The 18,885-nt window shown below is 39.4% G+C and overlaps 1 protein-coding gene across 13 annotated transcripts in view; it reads left to right on the top strand.

The window, feature by feature from the left end:
* NRCAM (neuronal cell adhesion molecule) overlaps window positions 1-14,430 on the top strand; it is a 219,790-nt gene extending 205,360 nt beyond the window's left edge. For 12 of the 13 annotated variants that reach the window (XM_078674305.1, XM_078674316.1, XM_078674310.1 and 9 more), the window contains one exon: window positions 12,165-14,430. In XM_078674305.1, coding sequence (XP_078530431.1) covers window positions 12,165-12,402 — 238 coding nt within the window. In that variant the 3' untranslated portion in view covers window positions 12,403-14,430. The remainder of the gene's footprint in view (window positions 1-12,164) is intronic. The other variant, XM_078674313.1, reaches the window with a different exon arrangement.
* The last annotated feature ends 4,455 nt before the right edge of the window (window positions 14,431-18,885 follow it).

Here is an 18,885-nt window from a genome sequence, read left to right as displayed (position 1 = left end):
ATTGTGATAAATTCTAAGTTTTAATTAGCTGAAAAATAATGTTTACTTACGCTTAATCTTCTTTTATTATGTTCTATGGATATTTTCTTTGTCTTAATTTTTCTTTGACAGCATGCACCTGAACCTTGTTATCCGATTTCTTTGTGCAATTCCTTCTTAGGCTTAAAATATGCCCATGTGGCAGATTTTCCCTCAGTTGTGTTGGATGGAAACAGTCAAATTCTAGTAGTGCGTTCCGATCAGTTGGTTTCTGGTATGTTTTTGTTCCTAGTTGTGGGAAAACTAGGCATTATTTATGTGGCCTGCACAAGTAATGGGTCTACATTTGTCCTCCACTGGGAACCAAACACCCCATTGTAGCGCTTGACTCTCATAGGGTAGAGTTGCAGAGCAGTCTAAGGGAGGTGGTGTAGGCGAGTAATCACCATTCACAGATACATAATAATAACACTCAATAAAGGATTGTCCAGTCTTTGCTTTTTCTGTTAAAAAAGGAAAAAGTACATTTATTAACCACACTCTGTTCAATACTATACAGTAATTTACAAATATACATAAGCTAATGGAGATACTTCTTGATGACATTGCGTAAACATTCTCACCCATCCCACAGGAGGGGGGTCTAGTACCACCACTCACATGTATAAACATTATCTTGTCCCTTAATGACCCAGGGTTGACCATAACTTGGAGGGAGGGCCCTTACCACTGGCACCAAGCGAGTGGCTGCCCACTGCATTATTTCAACAAGCATTTCATTATGGGAATACATGCAATAGTTTCATATAACCCTGACCAAATATAGTATACCAACGTTAATCACAGTGGCGAAAGTCCTGTAATTCAACTAAAGCAATATCAAGAATAAATGTTTCAGCCAAGGTATTTGTTTTTAAACATACATCATGTAGTGCTGTAAAGGAGTCAATGCAAAGCAATGTAATGCAGATATGTTCATAAACGTTCATTCTGAAGCGCTAATAATGAAGGTTACAAAACCGAATCTGAAAGACTGGGCCATTATGTAGAAAGAGTAGGAACCAATCTGAAGGATTCCCTACTATAAGCAACTAATAACATCGCAGAACTTTGCCTTCCGGGGTACGGTGGTTCAACAAATAGGAAAAGAGAGCAAGCCGCCCTAGTTAGCTGATAGAACTCCTTCCTCCAGGGAAAGGCAGCCAATGAGAAGGGAGGATAGCACGTCCCGTAGATGGTGAATGGAATGCTGCTATGGAATGTTCTGGGCATCGTACAGAACGAATTAGAAGAAGAAACAGGACATTCCGTGGGAAGACCAATTAATTTATTGCTGAGCAGGTCCCTCACATGCTGTGATGCTGCAAAAAGGAAGTATTTAACATGGAAAATCAAATACTCACATTGAATTACAGGCCAGAAGAGACAACATAGGAATTTGAAAGGATGAGACGCCTTGACAAAGTAAATGTTGCTAAAGGGGGGAGCATTTTTAGACTGTAAGGAATAGGGTGTTTGCACATGGCAATTTTTTTTGTGTCCTGATGAAAGCCATATTGAGCCTTTTGGGCATATCGTAAATTACTGATACTTGTTGACCACACATCAAAGGATATAAAAGGCCCATTGAGGTCCCAAAAAGATTCCCCACATTTTTAAACTTGCCCAAAGTCACAGTTAAATATAGCTCCAGATCAGGTGGTAGACCATCAGACAATTTTAAATCACTTGCACTTCATGCACCTCCAAATTCACCAGCTCACGCACCTCCAAAGAACCAGCTCTGCAGTAAATCTGGTGTCAAAGCACACCCTGGGGTCATGTGGCACCCAGGGTGGCAACCCAATGATGAAGCATATCACCAACTAGTTTGGTGAGTGAGAGTTCTTTTAAAAACTTAAGGGTTCCTTTTTTTCAGAAGGTTTAAGAGACTGAAAACACCTAACATTGAGTTGGCAGTGGCTGACAGTCCTGTAATTCAACTTAAGCAATATCAAGAATAAATGTTTCAGCCAAGGTATTTGCTTTTAAACATACATCATGTAGTGCTGTAAAGTAGTCGATGCAATGCAATGTAATGCAGATATGTTCATAAACGTTCATCCTGTAGCGCTAATAATAAAGGTTACAAAACCCAATCTGAAAGACTGGGCCATTATGTAGAATGAGTAGGAACCAATCTGAAGGATTCCCTACTATAAGCAACTACTAACATCACAGAACTTTGCCTTCTGGGGTACGGTGGTTCAACAAATAGGAAAAGAGAACAAGCTGCCCTAGTTAGCCGATAGAACTCCTTCCTCCAGGGAAAGGCAGCCAGTAAGAAGGGAGGATAGCACGTCCCGTAGATGGTGAATGGAATGCTGCTATGGAATGTTCTGGGCATTGTACAGAACAAATTAGAAGAAGAAACAGGACATTCCGTGGGAAGACCAATAAATTTCTTGCTGAGCACGTCCCTCACATGCTGTGATGCTGCAAAAAGGAAGTATTTAACATGGAATAGCAAATACTCCCATTGAGTTACGGGGCCAGAGGAGACAACATAGGAATTTGAAAGGATGAGACGCCTGCATTTCTACACTGTAAGGAATAGGGTGTTTGCACATCGCACATTTTTTTTGTGTCCTGTTGAAAGCCGTATTGAGCCTTTTGGACATATCGTAAATTACTGATACTTGTTGACCACACATCACAGGATATAAAAGGCCCATTGAGGACCCAAAAAAGATTCCCCACATTTTTAAACTTGCCCAAAGTCATAGTTAAATATAGCTCAAGATCAGGTGGTAGATCATTAGACAATTTTAAATCACTTGCACTTCATGCACCTCCAAATTCCCCAGCTCACGCACCTCCAAAGAACCAGCTCTACAGTAAATCTGGTGTAAAGGACACCCTGGGGTCATTTGGCACCCAGGGTGGCAACCCAATGATGAAGCATGTCACCAACTAGTTTGGTGAGTGAGAGTTCTTTTAAAAACTTAAGGGTTCCTTTTTTTCAGAAGGTTTAAGAGACTGAAAACACCTAACATTGAGTTGGCAGTGGGTTCATTTATTATGTTTTGAAATAATCAGAATAGAGAAGACAGACAAACATCCCCTTCTCTCTCTCAAATTGTTTCACTGTTACTATTTTCATGGCTATCTAGTCAGGCACTAGGTAAGTGCAGCAGGCACACTCAAGAATGTGCTATGAAAGGAGCTTTGTACTAACTGAAACATACAAAACAGAAAAGGCACTAAGAACCTTACTAGGATTATAGATGGTTTGGGTCACACTGAAGATTGGATCAGCATTCTGGGTTATATCTTCCTCAATATAATAGTCAAAGAGTCCACTCTAAGTATGACATTTGTGGAGAACATGGAGGAATTTTCAAAGCTAAAAGAAATCATCTTGCTGTTGCCCACATTCAACTTGTTTAAGGCTGAGATTTATGTCAGATTAATTTGAGACAAGTGATATGTATAAAATTCATGCAATGTAGATTGCAACTTCTCATATTACAAGTGAGCTGGAATTCACAAAGTGCAATGCCCTGTAAGTGTTATAGAGGTTGTAGCTACAGGTGTTAAACATTTTCTCATATTTTGTTTGTGTGTTCCCTTGTATTTGTGCTTAGGATTAAACTATTAAGGTCCTGTTTTTTTTACAATTGGGAGCACATACTGTTAAGGAGGTGAACAAGGCTTGCTGGAGCTGAAACACATTGATCGTGCCTCAGCAATAAAGTAATGTCCTAACAACAGATAATGGTGTGCTGCTCTTTTCCTTATATTTAAGAAAGGAATTTGGAACGATTAAGAAGGTGACTAAATCTTGTGTGCTGGGTCAAGGTGTACAGCTAATCTGTAGAGTGCTTAAATATTTTGAGGTTGTTATCGGAGAACTGTAAAAAGTAACAAACAGAATCCATGCTCAAGATTGTAAGGAGGGAAGCATATATGATTAATGAATGCTGCTGCACATGATTATCACACCCTTTTTAATGATCCTCCACTGAATTACCTTAGCCATATTTTGGAGCATATTATGAAATGTGTTTTTAGCCATAGAATGTTATGGATATTTATATATTTCACGCAGTGTGTACATGTATCTTAAATCCTGGTTTTAAGTGGGAATTGGCACCTTAGCACAATGTTTTTTGGGATATTAACACATTTTTTATTTACCTTTATTGTTCATTCAACTGGTGTCAATATGGTATACTCAGTACAACTGTAATTTACTTAAAGTACAAATGTTCATTTGTTATGATTTTAATTAATCTCACAAATACATTCTTTTGGCTAACATTTAGTACATTTTTGGAAATATTGAAAGTTTGGTTAACTTTTTTGGGACTTTTTCTTTATTATTAAAAGTAGCAAAATAATAAAGGGATATCAAAGCTTGGTATCGGATAACCCATAGTTTGAATAGCCCATCAACTTTTGTATTCCAATATATTTCCTTTAGAGTTATTTGGAGCTAAATCACACTGGCTCTTATGAACGGAGGTAGAGGGAAATTCCATGTATTGCATGACTCTTCCAAGGTAGGCCCTTGCATCACATCTACATGCTAAGGACACTCTAAACTTTGAATTGCCATATTGTTATGAGTCCGTAAATCGGTGTTGCTCTAGGCACCAGTTGTGTTAGGGAAAAACGTACTACCTGCCTGTTTGACCTCTTGGTGGATCTGATTTAAATTGATTGCGCCTTCTGAGACTGGGTGGGGAATTGCTAGGGTTATTGCTATTACAGTGACCCCATCCATTATGTATTTTTAATACTACTGAATCCACTGACTGAAGTGATGAGAGAGAGACTTCTACCTTTTCATCTGCTCCTTTAGAGACTGTTGCTTTTAGTTTATATGGCATTAGAGATGATTAAGGTAGAAACTGGAATATCCGTCGAAATTGCAACATCTATGTTTTTAACAGGCGATGGTAAAGTTGGTGACATAGAAGAATGTGAAGCAGTATTAGATGTTGGGTTCCTGAAAATAGAATAATTGTCAAATGTAGTTTCATAGTTTTGTTTTGCGGTATCCTTAGTCATACATGTGTGTTTCTTAAGTCTTTAAATTTCTTCATTCAATGCTTGCTTACATATGGGACAAAGTTTTCATGGTTGCATTCAGTCCCTGCTAATGTCTTGACTGAGATTCCTATGGTTGGTGTAGTTGAATGAAGAGGATGTGCATGTTATTAGATTCTGGATCGTCAGAGGGAGTAACTGCAGTAGGTCTACTATATCATCTAGAAGTTGAAGCAGATACCAGATCATTAAGGTCGTGTTTAATTGCAGATATCTGAATTGCATTAATTTTAATCAAAGTTAACTTAGTATTAATTTGATTTAGTAGTGACACCTGTTCTGATAATAATGCTGATTGATTTGGTAGTATTTGTGACATTTGCTACAGGGTGTTACTAATAGCCGCCATTGTGGCTAATACTGGATAGGTGGGGGAGTACACTCACGTGTCAGATATTTAGACTATGTGTTTATCCTGTTTATGAATGCAGATTTATTATTTACTTCCACATTATTTAACAATAGAATGGATTGATTCATAACCCCTTAAGTGCTGTAAAGTTTCCAATTGATACAAGGGTAATGAATCATCAAAGAATTAGCTGACTTTTCAGTTTGGTCTGATCCTAGAATGCCTCCATATCTTAAACCATCATACCCATAAACAGAGTCTGAGTCCAGATTCCCTGAGTTTCCAGGAGAATTTGCAGGGGAATCAAGGGCATCAGGGATAATACAATCTCCTATGTTGATGTTAGCATGAAGTATCACTATTTGTGCTACAGTAGTTATTACACATTGATTTTTATTGGGAACTCCCAGCTCACATTTGTGTATCATGGAAGTCTCCCCGGGGTTCCTATGGTGTGGCCTGAAGTGATATTACACAGCAATGCGTTTGTCTATTCTGTCTACCTTCTTTAAACATTCTTGGACCAATTGCTGCTTGTACCAGAGTTTAAACCTGTCCATGGACTTTAAAGTTGCACCCTTGTTTCCTTCCATATGTATCCTACCCTGCAGGTGCATATCTGGTGGGGGTCCATCTGAGCCACCTTGGCTAAACATAGTGATAGATGTGATATAGACTCATCTGGAGAAGCTTTGTTCCCAGATAATGCTACTAAATCCTGATTGCGAGTAGGCTTAGTACAGTTTCTAGAAGAGCGTGTTTTTATTATTGCCACTTCACCCTTGTGTTCCTCAAGACAAAACTTTAATTCAAAACTTTAATCCAAATAAGGGGGAGACAGCAGCCGAAAGAGAATTCCAGAGTGAACTTTTAAAACAGGATTATAAAGCTGCATTAGTTAAACATATTTAAATATGATTACTTAACATTTTCAGTTTAATCAAACAATTTCAATAACTTGATAATGCAATCAAGATTTGTAAAATTGAAACAGTATTTACCTTCTTCTGAGATTGATCTCATATTAGCGTCCTAGAAAAGGGTCCGCAGATAGCATCTCCATACACGCAGATGTGTCTTGCATATGCATAATAGATGGTTAAGGGTTTCCTCATTATAGCCACAGAGTCAACATGACTTCTTTCCTTGCAGAGACTGACGCCATGATGTTTAGGGATATATATAGCAATCAGAATCTTCAATACTTCCTTTTTATCACATCTTTCAAGTTAAAATTGATATAATCCTGGTGAAACAGTAAATAAGATTTGCAAACCAGATCCATGTACTTGCATTTTTTTGGCAAGATTATATCTTTCTTCTTTTGAACATGAGTTACGGTCTTACTAACAACACTCTTTCGTACAGATCAACTCAGTTAAATTAAATTCTCAAACTCTCATAAATGTTATACTTTAATGACCTTGAAAACAAAAAATATTCAGTTCCATATCACAAGTTCAAATGAATTAAGGATTTTAGGGAGGCGGGAGCTGCGTTTACACAGCCACGCAAATAATTTATAGTAGCTCCAGTATTGAGTGAAGAGAGTAATTTTAAATTCATCTCCAGCCTGATGGCGCAATGAAGGGCGGCAGATTGGAGATGTAAAAATTGATGGATACTCTGCATACAGAATTTCTCAAGTTTGAGAACCGTCTTCCCATTCGAACGGGTGAAGCACAAAGTAGAAATGGAATGAGTTTCTTTCCTAAGGCTTTTAGATAGTAGTCTAAAGCTCTACCACCAAATGCTTTGGTGAATCTCATGATTGATTTAGTGATGACGATAGAGTTTGACTTCCTAATTGTGTAAATACTTGACCATGATAGCCTACTGTCAATCAAGGCCCGAGATAATTGTATTGGTTAACAGTTTCAATAATGGCCCAGCCAAGTTCCCAGGCTATCTTGTTTACTTTCCAAACATCATTATTTTGGTTTTGGAGTGATTAGTTGTTAATCCATTCTTGAAACTGAACTTGTTTAATTGCCCGTAAAGATGGTGTAATCTGTTCTGTGTTTGAGAAAGTATCACTAAGCCATCTGCATATGCCAAATGTGAGATCCTATGCATTCCCAGTTTTGGGGCTAATGCTTGATATTGGTTCAGGAAGTTTTGCAAATCGGCCATATGCAAGGAGAATAGAAGTGGAGCCAAGTCACAGCCTTGTTGAGTTGTTATTGCTCTGTATTTTTTAGACAGGTAGTTTAAATAATGGTTATTAGCTCAGCGTGGATTAGGGGGATTACAAGAAAGCTGAAGTCAACTGGAAGTTAAAAGCAGGAAAGGATAGATGTCACAATGACGAAGTAGTAACTGAGCTAGATTGGCGCCAAGTTGCCTCTGTACACTGTGATTCACAGACCCCAGCACACAATATGGCATACCGCCCTGACGCGCTGTAGCTCACGTCCTATTGTGGCCAAAATATTATCAGTACCAGAGCCACTGGAGATGTTCGCGAGTAGTCCAAATCCACTTTCCAATACCATGAGCATTCGAGATCTCCCACAAGCCTCCTGCTGCGTAGGGCTTAGGCGCTTTGATGGTCTTTTCCTGGTGCCAGATAAATCCAGTTGGCTGGTGCTGCTCTTTACTCTCTCTGCTTGCTTGCTGATTTACAAGCTCATGGCTTATGCACAACATACAGCCACCACCTGCTGCGTGCCTGAGATTCTATGCTGTTCAGAACATCCAACGGCAGTTGCAATAGTAGCTGTCAGCAATTGGCACAAGGGGCTGGCAGCCAGGCAATCCACAGCCAAGGAATGATGACAGACTGAAGGGCTGCAATCGCCCTCCCCACCTCCATTTCAACAGAGAATCTAAAAGGCCACTGACACCAGCAGCAGCGTCAATGACCAACAACCACAAATGCGGTGAATGTGGTAACGACATGGTGAATGTAGCAGCTCTATCCAAACAGAGCAGCGCACAATTGATGAAGTAGGGGAAAGTGCAATGTGTGAGTACCATTGTACTTCATAGACTATCTGAACATATAGACCAAAGCTGCAAGGAAAGGAACTTAATGTTCACATTGCACATTTGTCTTTCCGACTACCAGAAAGACAAAGATGTTGTATGTGTAAAACACTAGTAGGGAATAGCTCATGCTGCTTTCAAGTGTTTCATAGCTGGCCTGATGAAAACACTGTTATGACATTAAAGTAGGGTGTTAAGGAATCCTTTACTTTATTCATTGCTGTTTGAGTTGTACAAACAGAGCTTGAATATAGGTATCTCAATTCACTGCTGCTTGTGCTGTATGGCATGTTTCTAGATATACCTTTGCATGTATAATATTGAGTGAAATATATATTGTTAATGATATCAGTTCGAGGAACCAAAATATGTTTCTTTTCACAATATTCAATATATTCTTTCAAAGATTGTAAATGCACATGAGGGCAGCATTAGCAGTCCATGTATTCAATTAATAATAAAGATAATTTGATTGTTTCAAGTAACTCAGTCCTGAGGTGTGTGGGGATTCAAACATTGCACTGCTGAGGGTTATACTGGTTTTTAAAGGCCCAGAACTAGAGTTTTAGGCCCGGGCAGCAGACAAGGGCCTATAATGAGGTAGAGGGCCTTTAACAACCAGTGTAGCCCAAGGCAGAAGGGCTAGAAGGCTATTAGAACAATTCCCTCACTAAAGAAGGTAGAAGGCTCTAAATTAAAAAGGGAGAAACAGAAAGACAAACATTGTAATGGTAGAGCAGTGGGGTTATACCAGCCATTATTAGCACTGAGCAACTCCCTTATCTGCAATGGAGCTCCCAACATTCCAGTTTTATAATATAGCCTTATAGGCCACCGTAGTGGGATATACTGGCCATTAAAGGCGCCCTCTAGCGTTCAAGGGCCTTTAACAAGGGAGCTGGACTTTAATGCCTGTATAGCCCAGCTACGGAGGGCTATAAGGCTATTAGAACATTCACCCACTAGAGGGCAGAATGTTCTAACAAATAAAACAAAGGCCTCATGGAGCCTGAGCGGATTTAAATCCCCTTGGGCTCCCTGAGGCCTTTGTACACAGCAACCATTAGAAGCCCAGAACACTCCATTGTTTTCAAAGGAGATCTCAACATTCAAATGTTCTAATAAACAATATTTTAGAGCAGAAATCAAGACACAGGCATTTAAACTATGGGATCTGTACGGATGCCAAACTGTGTGCATAAAACGTTTCACTCTGCATGATCAAATAGAGCAAGCTCCAGCTAAAGTTAAACATTATATTTTAGTCAGAATGGCATTACCTGATGCTTCAGCACAAGGCATTGTATAAGACCCCCTTCCAGTGAAAGATTTACTGAAAAATATGGAATGAAAAAGAACAGCAGGTGAATAGTAGCAACCTTTAAAATAGCAAAATAGATAATATCTTATTACAAACAATACATTTCTCTTAGAACCCATGTATGAGCGATGCCAATAGCCATACCGTGTCACATTAAATAATGCCAATCAGACTAACTGTATTTCATCTTTGTTTGGAAAGGTGCAGTGTTGCCCTTGAATGTGTTGATTCTGACAGGTGTTTTTGTCCTAGCTTAGAAAAGTTGCCACCTTTGTGTGCGAGGTTAATGCGAACTTTAATTCAAATACGATTTGGAATACATAGCAAACTATGTTTTTTTCAACCGAAACCTCAGTTTAAATAAATTCGATAAAAATCTTCACATTCATTCAGTGGTAGAAATTCCAGATAGTATTCTTTAAGGAATTTTTCTTTAACATCAGTGAATCTTTGTGTGTAGTCAAACAATGACGGAAGCATGATATGCCTCTGACAATGGGGTTAATAGTTACGGATGACTGTACATACAATTTAATTGGAGGTGATTTAGTTAATTGCATTAGGTTGGCAAATCGTACAGACACTTTAATGCAGCTCATATAGCGTTAATTTTTTCGTTGTCGTAGCATTAAACATTTTAACAGCAGTCAGATGTTTCCAAACTTGATTTGTGTCAGACATTATATACAGGCACGGCCCGTATAGGGCGTTACACCGGGCGGTGATGTCAGGCGGGGGAGGGGCAGGGATGGGGGTTGTAAAATGCGGGATATGGATGATTTCAGGTAAGTACCGGAAAAAAAAACGAATTTTGCTGCGCACGCTGCATCACTTTTGGCGATGCAGCGCACGGAACGAAATTCGTTTCATTTATTTTTTCCGGTACTTACCTGAAATCGTCCATATCCTGCATTTTACAACCCCCCACCCTGCCCCTCCCCCACCTGACATCACCGCCCGGTGTAACGCCCTACACGGGCCGTGCCTGATTATATACTCTGCATTTTTAAAGACAACTACTTATTAACTTACCAAAATACTTTGCACTAGAATTAGTGGAAATAAAATCCTTTTAAATTCTGTAGCTAAGCCTTTATAAAGTATTTATCTGCATTTAGCCATGCGTTCTACTATAGCTCCATTTTTATTCTCTAGTCCCTGTGACAAAGAAATCCACAGTGTGCAGTTTCAGAGTGGAGCAACTGTAATAGTCCACATCTATCACAGTTTGGACAGGATACAAATCACATTAGCAAATACTAACTGCCCAAGATATGCAACATAAAAGCACAAACCGCTACAGAATATATTGCGATTCAAAGCCCTCTTGTTTGACATTATCTCCCAATCTAAATTTTGAACCCCTAAGTGTCGAGCTCCATTCTCAAATTTCTTTTGTAAATACCAATGATAGGTACTTGGTTACAGATAGAAAATCCTATAGACAAGTGGGCTTACATTTTACAACAGTAATTCTCTGGTGAAGACAAACTACCAAATTAAACATTTTTGGTGTCCTCAAATGTGCATCGCACTGCTTTTTGCTTTGTATAAATATTTATCTTTATTTTCCTACTTAACATTTTACGTATTTTTATTCCAGTTTGAACAATAAAAGTTCCATATACATATTATTAACAGGAGGAAAAAGCTAACCAGTGAAAGGACGCAATGCATACCTTTGTTTGGCTCATTGATAATTTTTTGTTTGCATTTACTTCAAAAACCTTTGACACCATCTTTTAGGCAATACATTTTATAGAGGCTTCTTTGCATAAATTGAAATCTACAGCCTATTAGCAATGGGCATATATGTGGGTCTTAACAATGTGTTTTGTTTTGCTGATTTACATTTGATACTTCCTCATTCTTTAAATGGAGTTTGTAGATCGCTAGAAAGGTCAGGCATGCTGAAAACCTTTCCTTCTAAATAGGACTCTTCCAAATTAAAATTTGACTGTCTTTTAATGAATGAAACCAGATTCCATTAAAACAAATCCATCCATTGTCTACATTTAACCATTGTAATAGTGGGCTGCATCTTCAAAGAATCAAGAACAGACCATAAATGAATACTAATGCTATAAACATAATTGTATTATCTAGAACTAGCCATAATTTTTTTCAAGTGTGACATTTAAGAAAATGTCAGAAACAGATTCACGAGTATTACACCCACGCATGATGAAAAACATGCTGCTTAAGTTGCAAAGGCATTTTTATCATTACTTCACACTATTTTCACATTAACGGCATAACATATGTTGTCTCCATTTGGAGCTTTTACTGTAGCTTTTATTTTTGTGGGCTGTAAAATGAATGAACAAATGATGGTTTCATCCGCATGTTTTAGTGGTAAGCTGAAAGGATTGTATTTATAGTGAATTGCTGTTTATGCAGTTGTATATCTGTGTTTTTTTACATTTGCAGTGATGCAGAGGACCATAAACCACTAAAGAAGGGAAGCCGGACACCATCAGACAGGACTGTGAAAAAAGAGGACAGTGATGATAGCTTAGTTGACTACGGAGAAGGCGTCAATGGCCAATTCAATGAGGATGGCTCCTTTATTGGACAATATAGTGGTAAAAAAGAGAAAGAACCTGTTGAAGGAAATGAAAGCTCAGAAGCACCTTCTCCTGTTAACGCCATGAATTCTTTTGTGTGATCTATTAGCTTACATCCAATGCCATTCTCCGTTATGTTCAAAGCACTTGTACATCTCTCTGCTGGTACCCAGAACCTGCTGGAGACAGACTCAGATCAATACATTCATAATGTTAAAATGTGTGAGGTTACTGGGTTGTATGGAAATAACATTGTTTCAAGAGTGAACACCACAAATGTACTGGATGTTGTGGATTTAGGCCTCTCTGCTTTTTAAAGGAAAGAATTAGTCATCGAAATGTATCATCTAAAACTACTACATGTCTTTAAAAAGATAATGCATGAAAAATGCTAAATATTTCATGTACACACATCTGTAGGTTCTAAAGGTATGGTTTGATATGTTGTCACAGAGTCCACAGCTGAGTTCCTGGATATTAAGTGCGTTTTCCTTGTCAGAGTATTATAATAGTTGTATTACAGTATATAGATCTCAATGTCTTTGTGGACATTGTTTTGAAATCGGTGACTTCAATGTATAGTTATCATATGTCCTTTTGCAAGAGTTTTAGGACATGTATGTATATAATTGCTGAATAATTTAAATATGATACAATTGCATTTGCTGAGGCTTACAGAGATAGTTATTTGCTCTTTGCTCCTTTCATTTCAAAGCGTTCTGACTTCATCAAGTATTACTGCACTACAGTGCTCCATTTCTACACTGTATTTACATTGTGTTGCTAAAAATACATACAACTACATGTATCACAGTGTGTTTTTGGAATTGTGTCACCATTGTACTAAATTACCAACAGACACCAATTCCATTCAACAATGGGCAAAGAATATTCAGTGCCTTTCTACAATATGCATTCCATGGTGTACTGCACTGTTAAAAACAGTTGGTACAGTGAACTTTGATTGGTGGGCTGGAGCCTTTGCCAAAAAACTTGTTGAAAAGGTAGAAAAGCTATGGAAACACAGTGCTGCAAAAATAGGAGTAAATTGTACATTTTTGTATTGACTTGTATTATGGTATAAAACTTAGGTAAATCTATAAATAAAAAGCTTTATAGACAGGATATAAAATGCTGTCATTGCCTTATGCCGTTTATACATTGAAATGGCTGGTTATATTTCAGCACTCCAGGAGCATGCAAGCTACAGAAGCATAGTTTCAACTGTGTTTGCAAGAAAGATCATCTGCCACAGTGGCTGATATGCCTTCAAGTGAACACTCAACGCTGTAGCCTTCTTTGAAAATAAACAACCATTCATAGCTGTTGCTAACTTTGCTAATCTAAATTTCTTCACCATTAGATATTCTGACAAATTTTTCCATGGATTAAAAGTAAACAAACATAAATTAAAATAGAGCAGATACTTATATATCTACGTTTCCACACACAATATTTGCCTCCATATATGAAGTGATATAACAGCCTATGGTTGAAGGAATGCTCGATTTCATTTGCCAATAAATTGGTTGTTCATAACTTGCATCAAGTTTGATTTTAAGTTACCTTTTTATATGTAGATATTTTGTTGAATTTGTAAATACACCTAAAATGTAGATGCTATATGATTATATGTGGTATAAACCAAGAAAGGAAAAAAAAGCTTATGTTGTACTGTTTAAGATGTACAATGGACAATGGATTGTGTGGTGTTGTAAAGGCATCTACCTAGAAATGTTTATTTTGCTGTGAATTGATATAGTGAACAATTGTACTGCAGATTTACAGAGCTTGTGTCAATACAGCAAACCATTTTACATCCTATAGCAATTGTCAGTAAAGCACAATGTGGAATTGAAAAAGCACCATTCAATACTGCTATTAAAGCTTTTTATTGTGCCATTCTTTATTTAACAAGACCTGATTAATTCAACAACAAAAGACATGTGATAAACTACAAAGCACAAGGAGATTTTGAAAAATATATTGGTGACAACCAGAGTTAATATAATCCTATGTAACTGTAGATGCTAAATGCATTGTGCATGTAAGGGAACACATACAGGCTCACTTCTGTAAAAGTGCAACACATTTTGTATAAAAAAATAAATGTTGTTTTAAACTTTGAACTTAGATTTCTTTATTAAAATCATACATTTGTACAGTGCATGTGATAAAAGTAATATTCCATTCATAAGTTTGCTCATTTGGAAGTTGCATAACATCTCAATAAGTGAAAAGTAAATTATGAACTAAAGTCATCGTCTTTTATACCCATATCAAACTGACAAATCCAAATGAGTTTCATGAACTCTGCAATGCAAGGGGAGGTGATAGGTATCAGTTCCCTAAGTTTATAGATATTGCAGGTGTTACATCACATGACATTGGATTGGTGGCAACTTCATTGGAAGTCAGAATTATATAAACATTTACACCAGTGATAGGAAGTTAATAATAATAATAATAACTGAATTTATAAAGCGCCTGGTTACACTAGGCTAGTGTGTCCCCGCGCTGCAATACGGCTTTAACAAGAGCACCTCAGTACTAAAATTTGATTGCACCTGCCCGCTACCTAGCCCAGGCCTACTCTTTGGGAAAGAGGTAAGTTTTCAGCTCTTTGCGGAACGCCAAATCTGACGTCCCCAGCCGGAGTCTCGGAGGGAGTCTGTTCCAGTGTCGAGCTGCCAGAATGCGAAAGGAGCGCCCTCCCATCCTCGCTTTTCTGAACTTTGGGACCTTGACCTGCCCCATCCCGCTAGATCTCAGTTGTCGGGTTGGCTTGTATAGGGTTAGCAGGTTATGGAGATAGATGTGCCCTTTCCCCTGTGCGATTCGGTGACTAACACATAAGGCTTTAAACAACACCCGTTCCCTGATCGGAAGCCAGTGTAGTGTTTTCAGCGCCCTCTTAGAAGAGGCTCTCTTAGGCAGCATCAGAACCAAGCGTGCCGCCGCATTCTGTATACGCTGCAGCCTCTGAATACACTTAACATTTGCTCCCAAATAAAGGACATTCCCATAGTCCAGCCTTGATGTTACCAAAGCATGGACCATTGTTTTTCTGGCTGTCATTGGCAATAGGTCCAGTGTCTTCCTGAGACCCCTCATAATGCCAAAACATGTGCCTGCCCCTCGTCTTGTGTGGTTCTCAAAAGAGATCTTAGTATCGAGCCATACCCCCAAATTCCTAACTTGTTTGCTAGCTGAGAATAGAGGGCCCAGCACTTGAGGCCACCAAGCCCAAGTCCACACCGATGGAGCCTTCCCAACAATCAGTACCTCAGTTTTGTTTCCATTTATTTTGAGGCAATTGTTCACCATCCAAACCGCCAGTTCCTGCAGACAAATAGTGAAATTGCTGCCTGCCTTCTCCTCTGGTTGTGTCAAAGCCACAGCCAGTTAAGTGTCGTCTGCATAGGACACAACTTCCACCCCGAATTGTTCCGTGATCTCCGTCACAGGTGCTACATAAAGATTAAAAAGAGTTGGGCTGAGACTGGACCCTTGTGGCACCCCCTGTTTCAAGCTGATGTCTTTGGACCGATATGGTCCCTGTGCCACTTGAAAACTGCGATCTTGCAGAAAGGACTCCAGCCATTCCCACGCTTTTCCCACCACTCCTCCCCTTTTTAGACACTGCAGTAACGTGTGGTGAGCTACAGTGTCAAATGCGGCACTTAAATCCAAAAGAATTAGGGCCGCCGTCTGACCCTCGTCCATAAATTTCCGTAAGGTCTCTGTAGACAGGGACAGCGCTAACTCTGTCGAATGGAGTGCACGGAAGCTTGATTGGGTGTGATGGAGCAGCTTATGAGCATCAATATGGGCTGTTAGCTGATATTAACAACCTTCTCCGCGATCTTAGCGAAGTAAGGTAGAAGCGAGATAGAGCGCAGGTTGTCTAATTGCTCCATGCTGACATTAGGCTTTTTTTTCAAGGGGAGCACCACGGGCTCCTTCCAAGTTTTTGGCACCTTTCCTGAGCTAAATGGTAGCTCTAATAGGTGTCTGATGTAAGGCTCTAGGATCTCCACACTACCTTTCAATACTTTAGGCGATGCACGATCTTTAGGAGAACCCAATTTGATTTTAGCAGCTATTATGCCTAAAGAGTCCCGAGGAAGGACACTGGAGGTCATTAGACACTCCGTCCCCTTCAAGTTGATAGGAGCCTCCTCTACCATGCATCCTTCTCTGGCCGCATCCGGGAAGGAGGAGTAAATCCTCTCTACCTTATCCCCAAAGTACTCTGCCACCCGATTACAGGATTCCTCAGACCCTGTCAACGGTGCTACAGTGCTGGATAGGTCAGATATTTCTTTAAAGACGGAGAACAGCTCTTTCACCGAGTTATGTGCTCCCTCTATCCTCCCTCTATAATAGGACGCTCGAGTCTTTCTAATTAGGGCATGGTATCCCATAAGGCTGTTTTTATATTCGGTCCTGTCTTATCACTAAAAAACCTCTCCTCCAGCATCTCTCAAAGCGCTTGCATGCCGCCTTCTCCTTCCGAAGTTCGGCCCAGAACCAAGGGGCAGATTTTGTTTGTCTCCTTGGTCCTTTGCTCGACCATGGTGCAGTGCTATCAAGTGCCTTTGTAATGCGTCTATTTAGAGCCTCAAAATCTGACTCTATCTCAAGATCACCCGGAGGCCCACCCTGGCCAAGAGCCTTGTTGAACATCTCTGAGGAGAAGCCTGCCCACCTCCTTCATCTCTCCTTGATTTCCACCTTCCCCTGTATGTTAGCTACCGGTACCGCCACCTTAAAAGAGATCAGATGATGATCAGACCAGACCACGGGTATCGGGGGTTCGATTATCAGCGTCTCTCAATTTGCAAAAATCAGGTCAAGTAGATGGCCATGGCAGTGTGTAGGCAGCTCTGATTTTAAGGTTATTTGTAGTACTGCTAATTCCTGACAAATCTCTTGTACCTCAGCATTATAGGCCTCATCGAAGTGGAGATTCAAATCTCTCTGGAGTAAAAAACTCTCATACCTGAGGGCTGCCTGTATTAAGCAATCGATCACACTTGAAGTAAACCGCGCCCCTGATCCCGGTGGTCAGTACACTAAAAACCCCTTTAAGATATGATTGTCAGATGCTGAGATCGTACTGCCTCCTTAAGTCAAAGGCCGCGGACAGGCGCAGTCGGGCTAGCCTTTGGCGTGCCGGCTGCGCGCCCACTGCACCTGTCTGCTGCGCAACTGCTGAAGCATGTGACCTTTACGCCCGGTCTCGTCCTGCAAACTAGAGCGCTAACCGCCGTAAGCGGAAGTGCCTGGCTCTAACTACCCCGCCCTCCGCGCAACTGTACTAGCTACCGCGTTGGACCAGGGCGGGAAGGACAGAACACTGAGCTCAGGCCTCCGAATCAGGGCCTTTCTTGCCTTTCCCAATTAAAATGTGGCGTTCCTGTGCGCAGAATAGGCCAGTGCCAGCAGTGTCATAAAATAAAACTCTTAGAAAAGCTAAAAATACCAGCAGGAGTGTCTGTTGCAGCCCTACTGCAAACGGGTCAGGGGGACACTGCCACCGCCCTCCTTCGTTAAGTGTTAGCTAAGTGTTTTGTTAACAATATTGACTCAAAACTAAACACAGGATATTTTTGTTTACAAAACCCAATTGTTCATAAATAGTTAATGAATAAAGACACAAATCATTTGCTACTAAAGTGAAGAAAAGCTTGAAGCTCGGGAGTGAAACTTGATGATTCACAAGGGGTGCAAAGTAGCCAACATGGATTTCAAGCTGTACCATAAGGACATGCATTACAGTCCCGGGGGTCCCTGAAATGGTGCCTCTGGCAATGACATGTATTGAAATGCACACGTGTGAGTTTGTTTCTTTCTTCAAAGATGCATACAATAATTGAGAAATTAAAACAGAAGTTTCCAATGGTTTTCCATAGCCTTTCCAAATAACCACTCACAGAAGTCTTCAAAAAGGATCTGGAATCAGATAGGTTACTTCTTCTGGTGAATGTTTCATGTGATTGTGTGTCGTTTTGAGAGATACAAGATCAATACAATTGGAAGACCTGCAGCTAAGAGCAAACCTTTATTTTGAGCTGGCCTGGTTATCTGTAAGTACAAAATATGTATTATTAAATTGTATTAACATGCATTCGCAAATTTTAAAAGGTACAATAATTGCAATTTAGTGTGGACACAGTGAAATACATGGCGTAATATCTTACTTTGTGGTTTTTTACAGTGAAAACATTACCATGTGTTATTAGAGAACTTTACAGATATAAAATAAATAAGTCACACATATGGTATATTGAATACAATGACAATATACACCAACTATAAAGGGAAATGAAAGTACATACAGCATAATTACAAAATACTTACTAAAGTGGAAGTCATGAAGATACATGGGTACATGTATAAGAAGCACATATAGTACACATTGCAATAATAAGACATTGTGTTACCCTATTAGTGGCAGACCATCAACTAGGTAAATGGCAATTAAGAATAACAGAAGAAACAAAATAGGCAAGCAAAGCCAAGGACATAAAGCAAAAATGACAGAGGATTCATTTAGTACAAGATAAAGATGAACATAA

Source organism: Lissotriton helveticus, chromosome 1_1 (assembly GCF_964261635.1).
Source record: "Lissotriton helveticus chromosome 1_1, aLisHel1.1, whole genome shotgun sequence".
Taxonomy (NCBI): Eukaryota; Metazoa; Chordata; class Amphibia; order Caudata; family Salamandridae; genus Lissotriton; species Lissotriton helveticus.
Note: the sequence above shows the minus strand (reverse complement) of the source record. Positions and strands in the feature narration are given on the sequence as shown.